At 37.0% G+C, this 17,403-nt stretch overlaps 1 protein-coding gene across 2 annotated transcripts in view; it reads left to right on the top strand.

Moving 5' to 3' along the window:
• Window positions 1-13,991, top strand: part of LOC126969212 (protein-glucosylgalactosylhydroxylysine glucosidase) — a 33,661-nt gene extending 19,670 nt beyond the window's left edge. For both annotated transcript variants that reach the window (XM_050814540.1, XM_050814541.1), the window contains 8 exons: window positions 331-478; window positions 2,070-2,160; window positions 2,691-2,778; window positions 6,538-6,735; window positions 9,097-9,265; window positions 9,720-9,891; window positions 10,681-10,821; window positions 13,860-13,991. In XM_050814540.1, coding sequence (XP_050670497.1) covers window positions 331-478; window positions 2,070-2,160; window positions 2,691-2,778; window positions 6,538-6,735; window positions 9,097-9,265; window positions 9,720-9,891; window positions 10,681-10,821; window positions 13,860-13,969 — 1,117 coding nt within the window. In that variant the 3' untranslated portion in view covers window positions 13,970-13,991. The remainder of the gene's footprint in view (window positions 1-330; window positions 479-2,069; window positions 2,161-2,690; window positions 2,779-6,537; window positions 6,736-9,096; window positions 9,266-9,719; window positions 9,892-10,680; window positions 10,822-13,859) is intronic.
• Window positions 13,992-17,403: the final 3,412 nt, after the last annotated feature.

Below are 17,403 nucleotides of genomic sequence, written 5' to 3'. Positions count from 1 at the left end.
CTGAGCATAGCCCTCTGAGCAACCATGAGCTTTTATAAGTCCCATTGTTAGCGATCACATTTGCGTACCGTAGGTCATCACTGCCAACAAAAGGACTGTGACAAATGTGTATTGTGGAAAACTTTAGCGGATGCTTTTGTGGCAAATGGCGTAGTACCGTTACTGTACCGTTTACTGTTTAATAATAAAACAAAGCAACCACAATTGGTACAAGCTCTGAGGTACAGGAGGTCCCAACAATGGCAAAATTGGACATTTTTGATTGTAAACAAAGCTTGACCAGGCATGCATACACGGCCTAGGCCATATATAAATTTTATATTATGGTAGGTTTCCCTGGGAGAGTGCCTATACAGGCGGAGAGGTGACACAGCCGTGTTGCCCGGAGGTTGCTGAGTTTGAGCAACATGTGACTGGCTGCATTAGCTTTGCTGCTCGCCAATATATGGCAGTCACCAGAGATGAAGAATGGCTAAAGGTATGTTCGTTTTTTACGCACCAATTGACTGAGACAAAAACTAGTCGGCTTAGAATTTAGGGTGCTATACATGAATCCTGTCATGCAAAAATTACTCTTGCCTCAAACATTCGCTTTGCCAAATTATCTGCTGGGTACTGTATTATCTTAAGGCGAGTCGTTGCCTTGTCTACAAAATGGTTGCCTCATGCTTTTGAACGGGCGAAACTTGTTGTGTCTTAATGATCCTGTTACCGAACCCTGCTTTTGTTGTTAAATTTAAAGAAAAATTTAATAATATAATGTTAACACTTGAATAATTTATGCGTCTAGATATATACGCTTAGACTATGACAGCTGTGAACACGTCGAAAAAATAGCGGCGAACTGTTAGCCTATATTTTCAACAAACTAAAACAAAGTGAGTGGACGTATCGCGAGTGTAAGACGTAGCTATCATGCACACTAAAGTAATAAACCTGGCCTGTTGTGATGTGTTACCTCGCAGCAAGAGACTATCTCTAGATAAGACGTATAAATTTCTTTTTCGACAAACATTTTTTTAAAGGATTAAACTGCGTGTAGTTGAACATTTATTTTACATTGGGTTTTTGCGTAAAAATTACATTTTTAGTATTAGATATTTTATTTAACCCAACGTTTCGTGACCTTTACAAAGCACGTTTCCAGGGCTAAATAAAATAATACTAAAAATGCAACTTTTACGAAAAACTCTAATGTATATAGAGTAAGAATTGCACGCGATTTAATCCCTTTAAAAGTATTTTATTATCCCGCATCACGTTGACGTCTGGAATTCCACAACCGCGCGTTTAGCAAGAAATTTCTTGCCTCGCACAGCCACTTTGTGGTATCAATTACCGGCTGTGGTTTTCCTGAAAAGATACGACTCAGGGAACTTCAACAAATAATTCAGAATTGCAAGTAATACAAAACAAACTAATTAAAATACTTTTCCATTATCCATTTCTAACACCTACAGACAAAGTTTATAAAGAAACTAAATTTATGAATATATTACAGTTATACAAATAAACAACCTGCATACTAATTAGAAAAAATATAGACAAACAAATACATTCAGAATTAACATTTACAAAAAAGAAACAAATACAACATAGACGTTATAATGACCACTTCATTCTACCAAAGCCAAGGACCAATTATGGACTGAAAACAATTACATATGAACGTGCTAAACTGTACAATGGACTATCTTCCGATATCAAAGATGCAGGGACTTTTAATTAATTCAAGTTTCGTTTAGCGAAATGTATTACAGATGATACTTCCTTTTTCTAGCACACACTTATATTTAGTTTAATCCCTTTTTTTTTATATATGTTTATCATAAGGACGATTCATAGATTATTATTTATAAATATTGTTCTCATGTAAGTGACAGTTTGTAATTTTTTTAGTGAGAATATATGATCTTTAAACTGAAATAAGCCTTAAAGGTCGGCAACGCATTTCTTGACATGTTGTTGTGGATGTCCATGGTCGTCACCTCTCCCCATCCCGTGAGACTCTTGCCCGTTTGCCCCTCTTATATAAAATAAAAGAATCATAGTTTTAATTATAATTTCAGCACGGTGGATGTTCGATTGTGGCGAATATAGCGGAGTTCTGGGCATCTCGAGCTGTCATTAACTATACAACAGGACTCTATGATATCGAAAGTATGTAATTTTTAAACTTTACAGAATGGCCCGGTTTACACCAAAGAAGAGAAGAGAGGAGATGCGTTTTCTTTTTTTTTTTTTATGGAAGGAGGATGGAGGACAAACGAGCGTACGGGTCACCTGTTGTTAAGTGATCACCGCCGCCCACAATCTCCCGCAACACCAGAGGAATCACAGGAGCGTTGCCGGCCTTTAAGGAAGGTGTACGCGCTTTTTTTGAAGTATCGTCCTGGAAACACCGCACAAGGAAGCTCATTCCACAGCTTTGTAGTACGTGGAAGAAAGCTCCTTGAAAACCGCACTGTGGAGTTTTGATAACCAATCGTATTTCATTATTTACACATCTCATCTCCGCTTAGCTTCGGTGGAAATGGATCAAGAGGAGAGGAGATGTCTCATTGAGGCTAATCTCATCTCCTCTCCTCTCCGTTTTTGTGGAAACCGGGCCTATCTCGGCGCATTAAAGGGTGGCTTGGTGATTATCAATTTCTAATTTATTTCTAATCTTTAAATATGATTGTATTCAGATGTGATGGGGCCAGATGAAGATCACAGCAACATCACAAACTCCGTGTTCACCAATATCGTCGCTGGCTATTCACTATATTTAGCACAGTAAGTAGCATTTGTACTTAATAGAGACTCTTTGATTCGGACCTCGGTGATACGGATTCGCGATAATACAAATTGCCTAGCAGTTTAAACCAGGCTGAGACCTATAAGTAAAAGAGGCGATAGTGTGCTTTAACATGGATCGTCATGTGCCTTGTGCCGGGTCGCCTACTTCCCTCAAATATGTGCGAGGGAAAGGTTGGCTGGTCCATGCGTCTCGTGAACGGGTACAGCTTGTGGTGCCTGATCGACCTGGTATAGTTAATAAATCATTGCATTTATTGGACGCAATTACTAATTGTGACAGTAATCACGACCATCATGTTCACGAAGCATCATACACAAACAATGAATTCAAGCTCTAAAGGTTGATGCATCCAATTTACGATAATTTAATTATATATAACTTTTTATGAAATAATTTATATCATAGAGGACTCATATATTGTATGCAGCACCTTACAAACTAATTTGTTATGTATATTACAGCCATTATAAAATACTCTATGGATTGAAAAGAGTGGCCGTGGAGTTTCTTATATGTTCTTCTCACGAGCTGAACTTTTCACGTACTTATGGTAAACTCAGTAATTTAAAAGAAATATTTGTAGTGACGATTCAAAAGAGCTTAGCTTAAGCCTAATTGAATAAAGTTCACTTGATTTTGACTTTGTGGGTTTAAGAAATTGTTGATAATATTTTCCTTACAAGCGAACAGTAGGAAATACAAGATGAAACATTAAACGCGGAAAAGATACGGGGCCATAACATGGCTTTTCAGGCGCTAGAAGCTGCTGTGAAATAACTAATTAAAAAATAACGGGTTGCACTCCGGGAGTGCCGGCAGAAGTGAAAACTTCAGCATTAACGTAGTGCATTTTTGAATATTTTGGAATGGTTAGGGAATAATTTCGCACAATTTGATTTATTTATCAGTATAAAAGAACTAGAATTTATGTGGTTAAATACAATTTTCATTTATTGCGTTATCGTACCTATACATAAATGAAAATTTATATTACCTACATAAATAAATCAACAATTATTTTACATTAAAATCTCGCAGAAAAATCAATTTTCATCCATAATTTCAACGACTTTCTTACGAATTATCGATCAGGTCACGTGTCCTGACGAGAATTTAACATTTTATACCCATCCCAAGAAAAGTGCTCAACGCCGCTAAAGAAGTTTTACTTCGATCTTAATAATTTGTGACATAGCAGCAGTGAAAAAAAAAAAAAACTCCATATCAAGAACGAATCTGAAAGGCTAAAAAAGGTTTGAAGGTTGATGCATCCAATATAGAGTAATTTATATTTATACAGTTTATCATTTAGTACTTTTAATTAAATTTCATTCTTATACTACATGAACTCAAATATAATATCCAATATTATTGCTATTCGCTCATATAAGACTGTTATGGTCTAAGATAATTTATACGTCTAGATAAACAGTGACAGCCGTGAAAACGTCGAAAAAAATAGCGATGAACTGCTAACCTATATTTTCAGCAACGCAGGCACACACGCAGAATAACGTATAGCGAGTGTAAGGCGTAGCTTGTCACACTAAAGTAATAAACCTGGCCTGTTCTTGCGTTCGCTAACACCGAGAGGAATAAACGGCATTTGTTTTCTCAAAATTGAATCCTTTAGAATTATTTTTGATGACATTTCTAATATACTAGACACTACTACCGCTTCGGAAACAAATGGCGCTGTGAGAGAGAAGAAGCGGCGCAAGAAACTCTCTAGACGGCTCTATCTAGACATATAAATTATCTAATGTTATGGTTTATAAAGCGGCTTTAGTACAGTTAGGTGCAGCCCTGTTTCACTGCGACTAATGTGATATATGATGATAGCCACTGTTATTTATAGCTCCTTAGATCATTTATGTACGTCTAGATAAACTATGACAGTTGTGAAAACGTCGAGAAAAAAAGAGTTCAGAACTAACCTCTATTTAGAGCAATGCACGCACACTAACACAAAGTGTCATATAAATCGCGAGTGTAAGACGTAGCTTGTCACGCACACTAATTTAATATTTCTGGAATATTTTTATCGGTTGTCTAAAAGCAAAGACTCTATCTAGAAGTATTAATTATATAAGTATAGCTCACTGCTAAGATTGATTCTTTTCATGAATCTTATTATATCTTTTACGGTGAGCTGACGTATCTTAAGTGGTTGAAGAATTGATTTCGTAGAGAGATGCTACGTTTACGGTTAACGCATTAAAGGACACATATTCAGAGAGGATGTGTAACGGGGTTTCATCTGCACTATTACAGAATCTACACGCTCTGCAACCTATGACGCCTAAGATTGAGAGGTGTTTGTTTAATATTAGTTAGCCCCGTTAGTGTACTGGTTAGAATCCGTATGTTTTCTCTACTTAGTCCTAGTCACAGTAGACGTACTGGTGTCTTCTGTGCCCTAGAGCCTCATGCGCAGCCTTTTTTAAAAGCTTGGATTAGGGTTACCGTTTACCAGAGGGAGGCTCCATTACACCGGATGCCGGCCTGATTATAGGTACCACAACGGCGCCTATTTCTGCCATGAATCAGTAATGTGTAAACATTACTGTGTTTCAGTCCGAAGGGCGCCGTAGCTAGTGAAATTACTGGGCAAATGAGACTTAACATCTTTTGTCTCAAGGTGACGAGTGCAATTGTATTGCCGCTTAGAACTTTTGGGTTTTTTAAGAATCCTGAGCTCTTGGCACTGCATTGTAATGGGTAGAGCGTATCAATTACCATCAGTTGAACGTCCTGCTCGTCTCGTCCCTTATTGTCATAAAAAAGGGGTTTTGGAATTGGCTAAGCCCGGAGTATATCTCAAGAGCTTAATATAGTTTTGTGAACATGATGTATCAAGGGTATCATGACTGTTCAATAGGAAAACACAAACAAAATTAACGCCTGTTAAAATATATATAGCAATATTTCAGCTACACATAATATACAAATATTGCTAAATATGGCTAGAGTTTCGTAAACGAGGCTTATGTTCGATAATCAATAACTTCTAGAAGTATCTCGTTGGATTTTATAGTATTGTAATTGAAATGTTTTGTTTTAATCACAATAATTATTGTAACTGGTTGTTCCACTCGCGAAAGAAAGTTTTACAGATTTGAAATGATTGAAAAGTATTTAACTGGTCAAGTGTTAAATGATTATCACCGCATATGATCGCTTGAGCAGAAATTCTGTAACATCATCGCCAATTATCAGAGCTGGTGAACAATATAGCATGCTTGTTAGAAAACACCCGAATGTAGGTGTCTTCAATGACTCATGGTTCACTTAAGAATAAAATACTAACATACTTTTAAGTTATTCTATAAACTAACCTAGTAACTTAAATAAATCTCCGCATTAACTTTTATTTGTACTTAGTTTAAAAACACCTACTTTAAATAATTATTAGTCTATTTCTTTTAAAGGTGTGTATATTAGAATTGTAAATAATGTTAAGTTTATATTTGTAAATATATAAATATGTATTCTGTTGAAGTGCCTAATAAAAAAAAATACATTATTTTGAACTTTCCTATGTCATTTCCACGCTGAAACACCGCGCAAATAAGATTCTAGGTAGAAAGAGTTTCTTGAAAACCGCACTGTGTAGAAACACTATCCGGATGGTGAGGAGTAGACATCAGATCATTTAGACATTCTTGAATACAGCGTATTCTACACTGCTCAAGCTCTCATTATCTTCTCTAATAATTTCAATTTATTTTCAGATACGTATCATGTCTCTGCAAGGATTATTTCATAGCAAAGCAACCTGACCGCTGGGCAGACATAGCCTGGAGTCTGGCACTACCTTACGACCCTGTGTTGGACTACCATCCACAGTTCTCAGGATACAAACGTGGTGACACCATCAAGCAAGCTGACGTGGTTTTGATGGGATATCCCCTGCAGTATCCTATGAATGCGTAAGTGTCATTTAGCTGGAGAATATCATTAGAATGAATTATTGTTCTATCATTAGAAAAGATCACCTATCACAATCAAAGAGCTACCTAGGATTGATATAGGTCCAATGAGATTCTATACATGTATACAAGGCACGTCATATTAAAACAAAGCTGAAATATGAAACATGCCACAAATAAAAAACGCCATAATAAGCTTCGGGTGCAGCTATGTCTTTACATTGCCGCATTTACTCCATTTGTTTAAAATGTTCTTGGTCAATAAGGAGCAATGTTAAACATATATTCAGTTTAGGTTCGATTCGGACAGTGACAGTTGATATGGAAGGAGGAAAGTGTGCTTTGATTGTCTGTAAGCACACTTTTGCCGTTTTGCTATGAGACTGCTAATGATGTGTATAGAACGTCATTTTTTAAGTGAAATAATAGGCACGATTTTTTTTTTATGAAAATAAGGTACGAGACGAGCAGGACGTTCAGCTGATGGTAATTGATACGCCTTACCCATATACAATACAGTGCCGTTCAGGATTCTTGAAAAATCCAAAAATCTGAGCGTCACTACAATTGCGCTCGTCACCTTGAGATATAAGATGTTATGTCTTATTTGCCCAGTAATTTCGTCGTAAGAAATAGGCGCCGTTGTGGTACCCATAATCTAGCCGGCTTCCTGATCTTGCAAGGGTACTTCGTTACTAAGTTATTTAGTTTTGCTGTGCTATTTATTGATCCTCTGGATTGGGCCATTGTGCGTGTGCGTTCGTCCTCTTATTCCAGGCAGCACAGATCGTCGAGAAATCTTACAGTCTTAAAACTGCTACAGGCATCCGGGGCCAATGCTGTAGATCGAAGTATATGTGCCCGTTGTTCGTCCACACTCTTGCAATCCATAAGCATTGTGTTCTGGCATTTCTTCTGTCTCCATGTATCCTCTGCACAAGGGGCTGTCTGTTACACCTATGATAGACAGATGCTTGTTCAAGGGACAGTGACCGGTGACAGCATCTACTTATTTGCGTATTTTGTCTTTCGGTGTAGTCTGATCAGGTTGCGGGCGAACCTTTTTAATGACGCCGGAGCCGCATTCTTTGTTCGCCTGCACCCTTTATTGTTTCTCCTTTCTGTTATTTTTTTTATGGAAAAGGAGCACAAGCCATCGTACGGGTTACGTAGTGTTAAGTGAGAAAGTTGCAACATGAGAGGAATATCAGGAGCGTTGCCGGCCCTTAAGGAAGGTGTACGCACGTTTTTGAAGGTGCCCATGTCGTAACGTCCCGGAAACACCGGACAAGGAAGTTGGAAATTGTTAGGTGGGATTGTTCCTTATTTTCTTACTTTACTTACTATTCGCCTACTTCATAATTTGGGCCTGTGGTATGGGTAACATTGGTTTCGGTCCGTATGCTACAGCCTCGGATAAGTAAGGATGGATACTTACGTATTTATACACAAAATATACCTTGGAAATTGCTTTAATACTAATTGTTACTTTCCTTTGAATTTTTTTTAAATCCACCCCTTTTTTAAATAATGTTATCATTTCTGCATCGCTCCTCCCTTTTTTTTATGGAATAGGAGGACAAACGAGCGTACGGGTCACCTGTTGTTAAGTGATCACCGCCGCCCACACTCTCTTGCAACACCAGAGGAATCACAGGAGTGTTGCCGGCCTTTAAAGAAGGTGTACGCGCTTTTTTTGAAGGTACCCATGTCGTATCGTCCCGGAAAGACCACACAAGGAAGTTCATTCCACAGCTTTGTAGTACGTGGCAGAAAGCTCCTTGTAAACCGCACTGTGGAGGACCGCCACACATCTAGATGGTGAGGATGATATCCTAACTTGTGGCGTGTCGTGCGAAGGTGGAATCCCTCACGTGTTTCCTGCCTATTCAATGTATGCATGTGTGATACAAAATAGTTTTATATAAGATTTAAATGAAAAAAGAAAGGAAAACCAAAGAAAATCGCCTAATAACGCACACACTAATTTACGCACACTTAACACTCAACAATTAAATTCAAATCACTGGTCACTATATTCTGACTTTTTGGTAATTGATCTCAACTCATTGCGTTCCGGCCTGCTTATATATGCCTGTAATATAAAATAGTTATTTTCCTTCGAATTACGAATTGTTATTTTACCATCACATAAAGCGCGTGTACCTACCTATCTACCTAAAAGGCCGGGAACCCTCTGGTGTTAAGAACGTAAGCAGCGGTGATCACGTGACCAGTACAGTCATCTGTCTTCTTCCATTAAAACGAGGTGAAAAAGCTGTAAGGTTCGCTAAGCTTATGCTGATAGTAGACCAAACAATCTCAACTTTGACTCTAAATTAATCTCCTCAATATTTCAAGGTCAACGAGGGCAAACGACCTATCATACTACGAAAGAGTAACGCGCGCCAGTGGACCAGCTATGACGTGGAGTATGCATGCCATCGGACATCTTCGACTGGAAGACAATCATAAAGCTGCACTACTATTTAACAACAGTTATGAAGCTTATGTGCGGGAACCTTTTAAGGTACGAAAATGTAAATAGTGACTTAATGAATGCTAAATTTTATGAAGTTCTTTCGTCATTGTGCAAAGAAATATAAGCCGAAAGTAAGGATTTGTGTAGAAACTTATCGAACAATTTGAGAGAACCTTTTAGAAAATTTATTGAATTAGGCGTTACTTTGCGGAAATCCATAATTATACAAATGATTTAAATTTTCTTTAGTGTTGATTCCGCCAATATTTGTTTTTAAAACAATTCGACACGTGTTTCGCCTCTACACGAGGCATCCTCAGGACGTGTTGTCTCGCCAAAATCTGGCACGAGACTAACTTAAAAAATTTAGATCCTTTGCATGAGAACCTTAGCATACCTGGGATCTATCGCTTGGCAGAACGAGCAAATCTGAACAGTGTTGCAATGTTCTTCAGATGGACCCTCCCACTTTCTATAACGAAGTTACTTGTCGTATTTACAGATTTGGAGTGAGTACCGTCGTCCTCACGTGGGTGCTGTCAACTTCCTCACGGGGATGGGCGGTTTCCTGCAAGCGTTGGTGTTCGGTTACGGTGGTGTTAGTGTCCATTTAGACAAGATGATGATCACCAAGCCACAGCTGCCCCCAGAAGCAACAAGCTTTAAAATAAAAGGTCAGTTCGTTTCCAAATTTTATTATATCTCCAAAAACATTATATCTAAGGGCTATATTACATCGCGACACCATGGTGGCGCAACCAGCCGCGAAACCGTGGTGTCTATAAGCTACCAAATTAGGCGTCATACAGATAACATAGTCGCCACACCACAATCATATTAGTATCAAAATACACCTCGAAGAAATAGCACATCTGTTGAAAAGAAGGAACAGTGATGAGTTCATCTTTATTTAGCCTTAGCGTTTCATTTTTAAATCTCTTTCGGAATTATCTGATGAAGAATTATCCTAAATTGATGGTCTACTTTGAATTTCGATACTAAACCTTTCCTCGAAACTAACCGCCGTATGCAATTAATAAACGAAATTAAAAAACAAAATGTAACAGTGTTGCATGCAATGACTTGGGAGATTCACTGGCGGCCGAGTAAGTGAGACACCATACAGCTCTATATAGTTATAGTGGTGGCGCGACCAGTTACATTATATTGTGCACGCGTCTGAGCTGGTCGCGCCGCCATATAGGTTGTGCCGCCATATAGGTTGCACCGCCATGTTGCACCAGGTGAGCAAACTCTCTTTAGAGCTGTTTCCATTATGTTGGTAGCGGCGACTGGTTGCACCACCGTGGTGAAATATGAGCCTAAGTCATTCCATCTCCATAGTCTTTAAAATAACCGTTGAGCGTAAACTCTGTGAAATTCACCCGGTCTAGGTCACTGTTGCAAAAGAATATGGTAATGGAAATCTTTCAAATAACATTTTCACACATAAATCGTTCCAGGTATAAAGTACCTGGGCGCCGATCTTACCCTGGATATAGGCGTGGAGGGGAGCTCGCTGTCGGTGACGTCACTGGATGACACGTGGCCGCTCATCATGTTCAACGGGAAGTACAACATCACCCTCGTACCAGGATTGTCGGGTCAGTATTTAATTATTCTTTATTCTTACACAAACACAGATGATTAAACATTGATTGATGTTTTGTATATTAATAACTCACACTCATATTATAATATCCATGTTTATTTAAATAACTATAATTTGTACATATTAAAAAGATGCGATCCTGAAGACAAACTATTAATACAGTTTTTCGGGACTTTGCTGGCTTTTTAATATACACTGATTAAGAATATAAAATAAAAAAAAAACGGAAAAAAAATAAAGGGAATAATCGGGTCAGTATTTTATGACTTTGTATTCTTTCACTAATACAGATATTCATACATATAATATACCAGGATGCCGGCAAGATTATGGGGACCACAACGGCGCCTATATCTGCCGTGAAGCAGTAGTGTGAAAACATTACTGTGTTTCGGTCTGAAGGGCGCCGTAGCTAGTGAAATTACTGGGCAAATGAGACTTAACATCTTATGTCTCAAGGTGACGAGCGCAATTGTACTGCCGCTCAGAATTTTTGGGTTTTTCAAGAATCCTGAGCGGCACTGCATTGTAATAGGCAGGGTGTTTCAATTATAATCAGCTGAACGTCCGGCTCGTCTCGTCCCTTGTTATCATAAAAAAAAAGTTATCAAAGTTATAGTTTTTAAACTAAACTATGGAATAAGCTTCCTTTAGCAGTGTTTCCAGGACGCTACCTTAAAAAAAGCGAGTACACCTTTTCATAAGGCTGGCAACGCTCTTGTGATTAATCTGGTGTTACTAGAAAAATGGGGCAGACCACATAAAAGGTGGACCGATGAGATTAGAGAGATTGGCGGAACAAACTGGCTCGAAAAAGGAAAAAATAGAAAGGAATGGAAAGGAATGGAGGAGGCTTTTACGCAACTGGGATCCATTTGAAAATTATGAAGAAAACTAACATAGTGCATGCATTTTAACTTACTAACATAAAAGTTAATAATAAAATAATCATGTTTGTCGACTAACCGTACTAACATACTAACACTCAAATGTAGAAAATCAAATGGAAAATCATTAATAATTGCTTTATTATTATTATTATATAATTATATTAGAAAAATTGGGCCCCGGCACGCGTCATGCTTTACATTTCATTAATTGAATATCTTTTAAATCTCAATATTTTTATCAAAACTCAAACTCTTTTTTTTATAATAAATCCATTTATTATTTAATGCTGACGCACAACCTGACGTTAGCTGGTCAAGTAGACATTTTGTATGATACTACAGTTACCATAAGCCTCTTGTAATTCATAATATGTCTGCTGAACCACAACCAATGGATGAAAATTAAATAAATTTTAATATGAGAATCAACGATACAACGAACATACAAATAAAATTTGAAAAACAAAATTTTATGAACGATGCAGGACTCGAACCCACGACATCTAACCAACTGAGCAGGACTCGCTAACCGTTCGAGTGATATTGTCATTAAATCTTGTATGCTTTGTTCAACTATCAGGTCGTGGCTTCATCTACAGGATCTACTTTACAGTTGATAACCTGCTCAACCCCAATATTTGCATATTAGGAAATCGACTTGAGATGTCGCTCTTGTAAATCTAAACAATTTTTTTCAATCTTAAACGATTTTATGCTTTGTTCAACTCATACAAGATACATACAAGATTTTAAGACAATACGTCACTCGAACGGTTAGCTCAGTTGGTTAGAGCACCGGCACGGAACGCCGTAGGTCGTGGGTTCGAGCCCCGCATCGTTCATAAAATTTTGTTTTTCAAATTTAATTTGTGTATTAATCCTAAAAGTGAGGGTTATCATTTTAAAAACATAACAAACAACGAACATACTTTCTAATTAGTAATTACTAAATAAAAATCTTAGATAATTTATACATCTAGATAGTCTCTTGTTGTTAGACAATCGATAAAAGCAGGCCAGGATTAATACTTTAGTGTGCGTGAGAAGCTACATCTTACACTCGCGATTTGTATGACACTATGTGTTAGTGTAGTAGTGTGCGTGAAGTGCTCAGAATAGAGGTTAGTTCTAAATTCAAATTTTTTCGTCATTTTCACAGCTGTCATAGTCTATCTAGACGTATAAATGATCAAAGATAAAAATAATTTAAATAAACGGTATTTAAGTAAATTATGAGGTATACCTAATAATATTTTAATTGTTTATATTTAATACCTTGTTTATTACAATATTGTTCAATCTACAATCGTAAAATAGCACGAGGAAGAATCATTTTGAAGGACTTTTGTTTTGTTACACCAAAGAATACCTTCTGAGCGTCCTATAGACGATACCGAATCTGAAAATGTAGGAATCCTACTTTATATAATTTTTAACTGTTTGTTCGAGTAAAACTCAAAAACTACAGAATAAATTTAATTCAAATTTTGCATGAATATTAGTTAATATTCTCTATTTAGAGGTCGAGACAATATAGTATAAGACATTCGTGACAACAGCTAGTAATGTATATTTCTATTACTTATAATAGACTACAGACCCATGTCCAAAAATGGATGGGTCATATGGACCACCAGGTGACGTGTATAGGATGATATATGAGCTTAAAATAATAAGATTCAGCACTATGCCGTCACTTTTAAGCTGTCCAACTCAGTGCTGTTGAGAATTCAAAAGTGCAGGTAGAGTACATTTTGGTCATATATTTTTCTACGGCATTTTTACCATCGATAGATCCATGTAAAATAATAAGAAAGCGCGCAGTGCCGTAAAAAAATGGTGCACCACAAAGTCGGTAATTTTTTTTGATTTTCTGACAATTCCCGGGTAAATTTGGTCATATCATTCTGTACGGCATCAGAATCATACTGTTTCAATACAGCTTCTAATCCATTATTCCGCAACGCCGTACAAAAATCATGCAACAAGGGGAAAAATCGAGGGTGGCAACCCCCTATCTTTCCGTGGTCCGGGGGATGATAAGTAACTCGAACAGTTTTCTATTATATGTAGGAATTAAAATATTTCTGTGTTTCTTTGTATATAATATATTTTTTTAAACACAATACTATTGTTGCAGTGATTCTCTCTGGCTCCGGACCGTTCACAATACGCTCGCTACCGTGGAAGGATTGCAAACTACCCGCAGATATCATCGGACAGAACTACCTCCGGCCGATAGGCTCGTGATCTTATTAAAATATTTATTATACCAATCGTTTTTTTTTAAAATGTAACTTTTATAAGATCAAATGCTTTCGCCATTCTAATCGACACAGTACAATCGGCCACAGTACTCCGGCCCATTGTAGTAGGGGTAAAGTTCAACTACTGCTTATAAGTCAGTTTGGCTGTGCGGCCTAAGGAGCGAAATTTAAGCTCTGGTTCCCGAGAGTGAGACTAAGTTCGAACCATACACCTGACAATGATTATTTTTATTACATTGTATTATTATTTAAAGTATGTGTTAAGCTTAATGAGCAAAAATGTATAAAGTTTTTTTTCTATGCTGATATTAATAATATATTATTTTGTGAGAATAAGTTTCACTTACTTACATCGTGGTTTCATAAGATTGCTAGAAATATATATAGTTTATAACACTTTATTTATATATAAATAGTTTTTAAGACTTTATCATCACTGATAAATAGGTATCACTTTACAAAATCACGCTTCTGTGATTCCTCTGGTGTTGCAAGAGAATGTGGGCGGCGGTGATCACTTAATCCTCCTCCGTCATAAAAATATAAAGCATAGGAAGCTAGAAATCTAATCAACCAACTGATTTTACTTACTTTTGTTAAGATTTTATTTATTGACTATTGAAAAACCCAAAAATTCTGAGCGGCACTATTACTACTATTTGCACTCGTCACCTTGAGACATAAGATGTTAAGTCTCATTTACCCAGTAGTTTCGCAGTTAAATTTTTACTAGTTACGGCGCCATTCATACCGAAACACAATAATGCTTACACATTGCTGCTTCACAGCAGAATTAGGCGCCTTTGTGGTACCCAATGTATGCCATCAATCAATTAAGTTAATAATAATTAACGTTATGATTAAACTAGGTAATTAGTCTATTGAATGATCCTAAATACAAGGCCTACACAGATAATAAGACTTGTTTAAATTGCAAACATAAGTAGATATCAAATATCTGAGATTCGCTACGTCAGAATAACATAAAGAAGTTTCAATGTTGACGACCCATATAGCCGAATGGTTAATGACCCTGACTACTAAGCTAGAGGTCCCGGGTTCGAATCCCGGTAGGTGCAATCAGTTATATGATGAATATAGAGGTTTGTTTCCGAGTCATGGATGTTTGAATGTTTAACTATGTATATTGTATTAAATATATCGTTGTCTTGTACCCATAGTACAGGCTGTGCTTAGTTTGGGGCAAGATAATTTGTGTAAAAGTGGGTCAGTCTTATTATTATTTTTATTATTTCAATAGCTTAATATTTTATGTAGTATGTTATGGTACAAGTGAGCTAAGTTGCTCATTTTACTCGAGCCTATGGGTTGCAGCCCAAGCCGTAGGCGAGGGCGTAAATCAGTCGAGTGTTTAGTGAGGAAGTTGCTCACGAGTTTCATACGCACTTTTTCAACACACTTGCGAGGAAAAAACTCATATGTGTTGTATAAATCATTCCAACAAAATAAATAATAATAAAAGTTTTGGTTTTTGCACGCGCCAAATGTAAGGTGATTGATTGATTACTTTAACTGTCGTGTCCATGTATTGTCGGGGAGCTTGTAAATTAAACCACCGACTCGATCTTTACTTTTGTTTCTTGCGTTTGCAGTCGTGAATATTAGTTATATTTTATCTAATATATAAAATTCTCATGTCGCGATGTTTGTAGTTAAACTTCTTCGAAACGGCTTGACCGATTCTCATGAAATTTTAAGTGTATATTGGGTAGGTCTGAGAATCGGACAACATCTATTTTTCATCCCCCTAAATGTTAAGGGTGGTCCACGCCAATTTTTTTTTTATGAGTCAGCATTTTACATACAACTTCAAATTTTCACCCATCTACGATCAACAGTTGCTTTTGTATCGCGATTTTAATATCGGCAATACAACGTTTGTTGGGTCACCTAGTAACTTATACATTGTATAATGCAAGTTAAAGCTCGTCTCTGTCTTCCCACTGTCTGGCGTCTATATCTATCTCCCTCTCTCTTATGTGATCAGTTGGCACTACAAACAATACTTGGTTGTCAACTTAATTTGGATGCAATCGCCACAAATCCATCCAGCCTACTTCCAAATTATAATATAAATTTTACCCTAACGCGCCTACAGAACTTCACAAATATAATTCTCTCTTAGTACCTACCTCCAATATAATAAAAATATGTTACTGTCGATTGAGTTATTAATATCTAAATTCGTTCATGATTACCACACGTGTACCCCATAAACCTCATTTGAGTGCAAATACACGTAATTTCGAAAGCAACTGCATGCAAACTCAAAACAAACAATCTATTAAAACTATGACGTCATCCGGTTTTGAAATAACACTCAGTCATCAATATTCTTTTATAGCTTACCTGTGAGATTAGCTTATGTTGTGAAACTGCTGTTTTCTTGCGAGATCGAATCAGAAATGTGGAGATCCGTAGGAAAACCGACATAGCCCAAATTATTGCGAAAATGAAGTGGCAGTGGCCAAGGCACATAGTTCGACGGACAGATGGTCGTGGGGGCAGTAAAATCCTCGAATAGCGATCACGTGCCAGAAGACACAGTGTTGGTGGTTGGTGGTTAGGCCCCCACAAGATGGACCGACGATTTGCTCAAGATCGCTGGAATTCAATGGATGAGGGCAGCGCAGGACCGATCGTCATCAAGATCTTTGGGGGAGGCCTTTGTCCACCAGTGGCCAGTCCGGGCCTCTTCCGGCTGATGTTGAAATTAGAAACAAATGCTATATTTAAGCCTTTTTTACTTCTATAAGATAAGATTCTTAGATAAGTGTCTGCGAAACTTTGTGTGCAAATTAATACGTCGATAGTTCGTCAATCGTCTTCTAAACTTGTTTATAAGCAAGCCGGTAATCTCACACGAAAAAACCCCGTCGCAATAACGTAAGAAAAAACATAACTACTCGATGACGTTATTTGAGACTGACAAATATTTCTCAACATCGTTTTATAATATGATAATAGTTCCCAGGAATTAACCATATACGTAAGTACCGAAGTATTTGCTTGTAATGTACACAGGTTCCTTTTCTTTTTGCATATTGATTACTGTATCTGTTATATAAAATGGATTTTATGACGTCTATTTTATTTTCCCCAACGACTCAATGTCTCTCTTTGAAACATATAATTATTATGAAGAGCATATTTAAGGAGTAACATATTATTATGTATACAAGAGTAATATTATTATTACTCTATATTATAATAATATAAATAATAAGTAATAATAAAGGAGGCTTGGTTTCTTACAGATTATTAATAATGTCATCAATTCGTGAACGGGTGGTGCTAGTGGTGTCAGGTCGACCTGTTATTGTTAATAAATCATTGTATTTGTTGAATGCGATACTAATTATGACAGTAATCACGACCATAATAATTATTTATTTG

Source organism: Leptidea sinapis, chromosome 17 (assembly GCF_905404315.1).
Source record: "Leptidea sinapis chromosome 17, ilLepSina1.1, whole genome shotgun sequence".
Classification (NCBI taxonomy): Eukaryota; Metazoa; Arthropoda; class Insecta; order Lepidoptera; family Pieridae; genus Leptidea; species Leptidea sinapis.
This window is presented reverse-complemented; position numbering and strand designations above follow the sequence as displayed.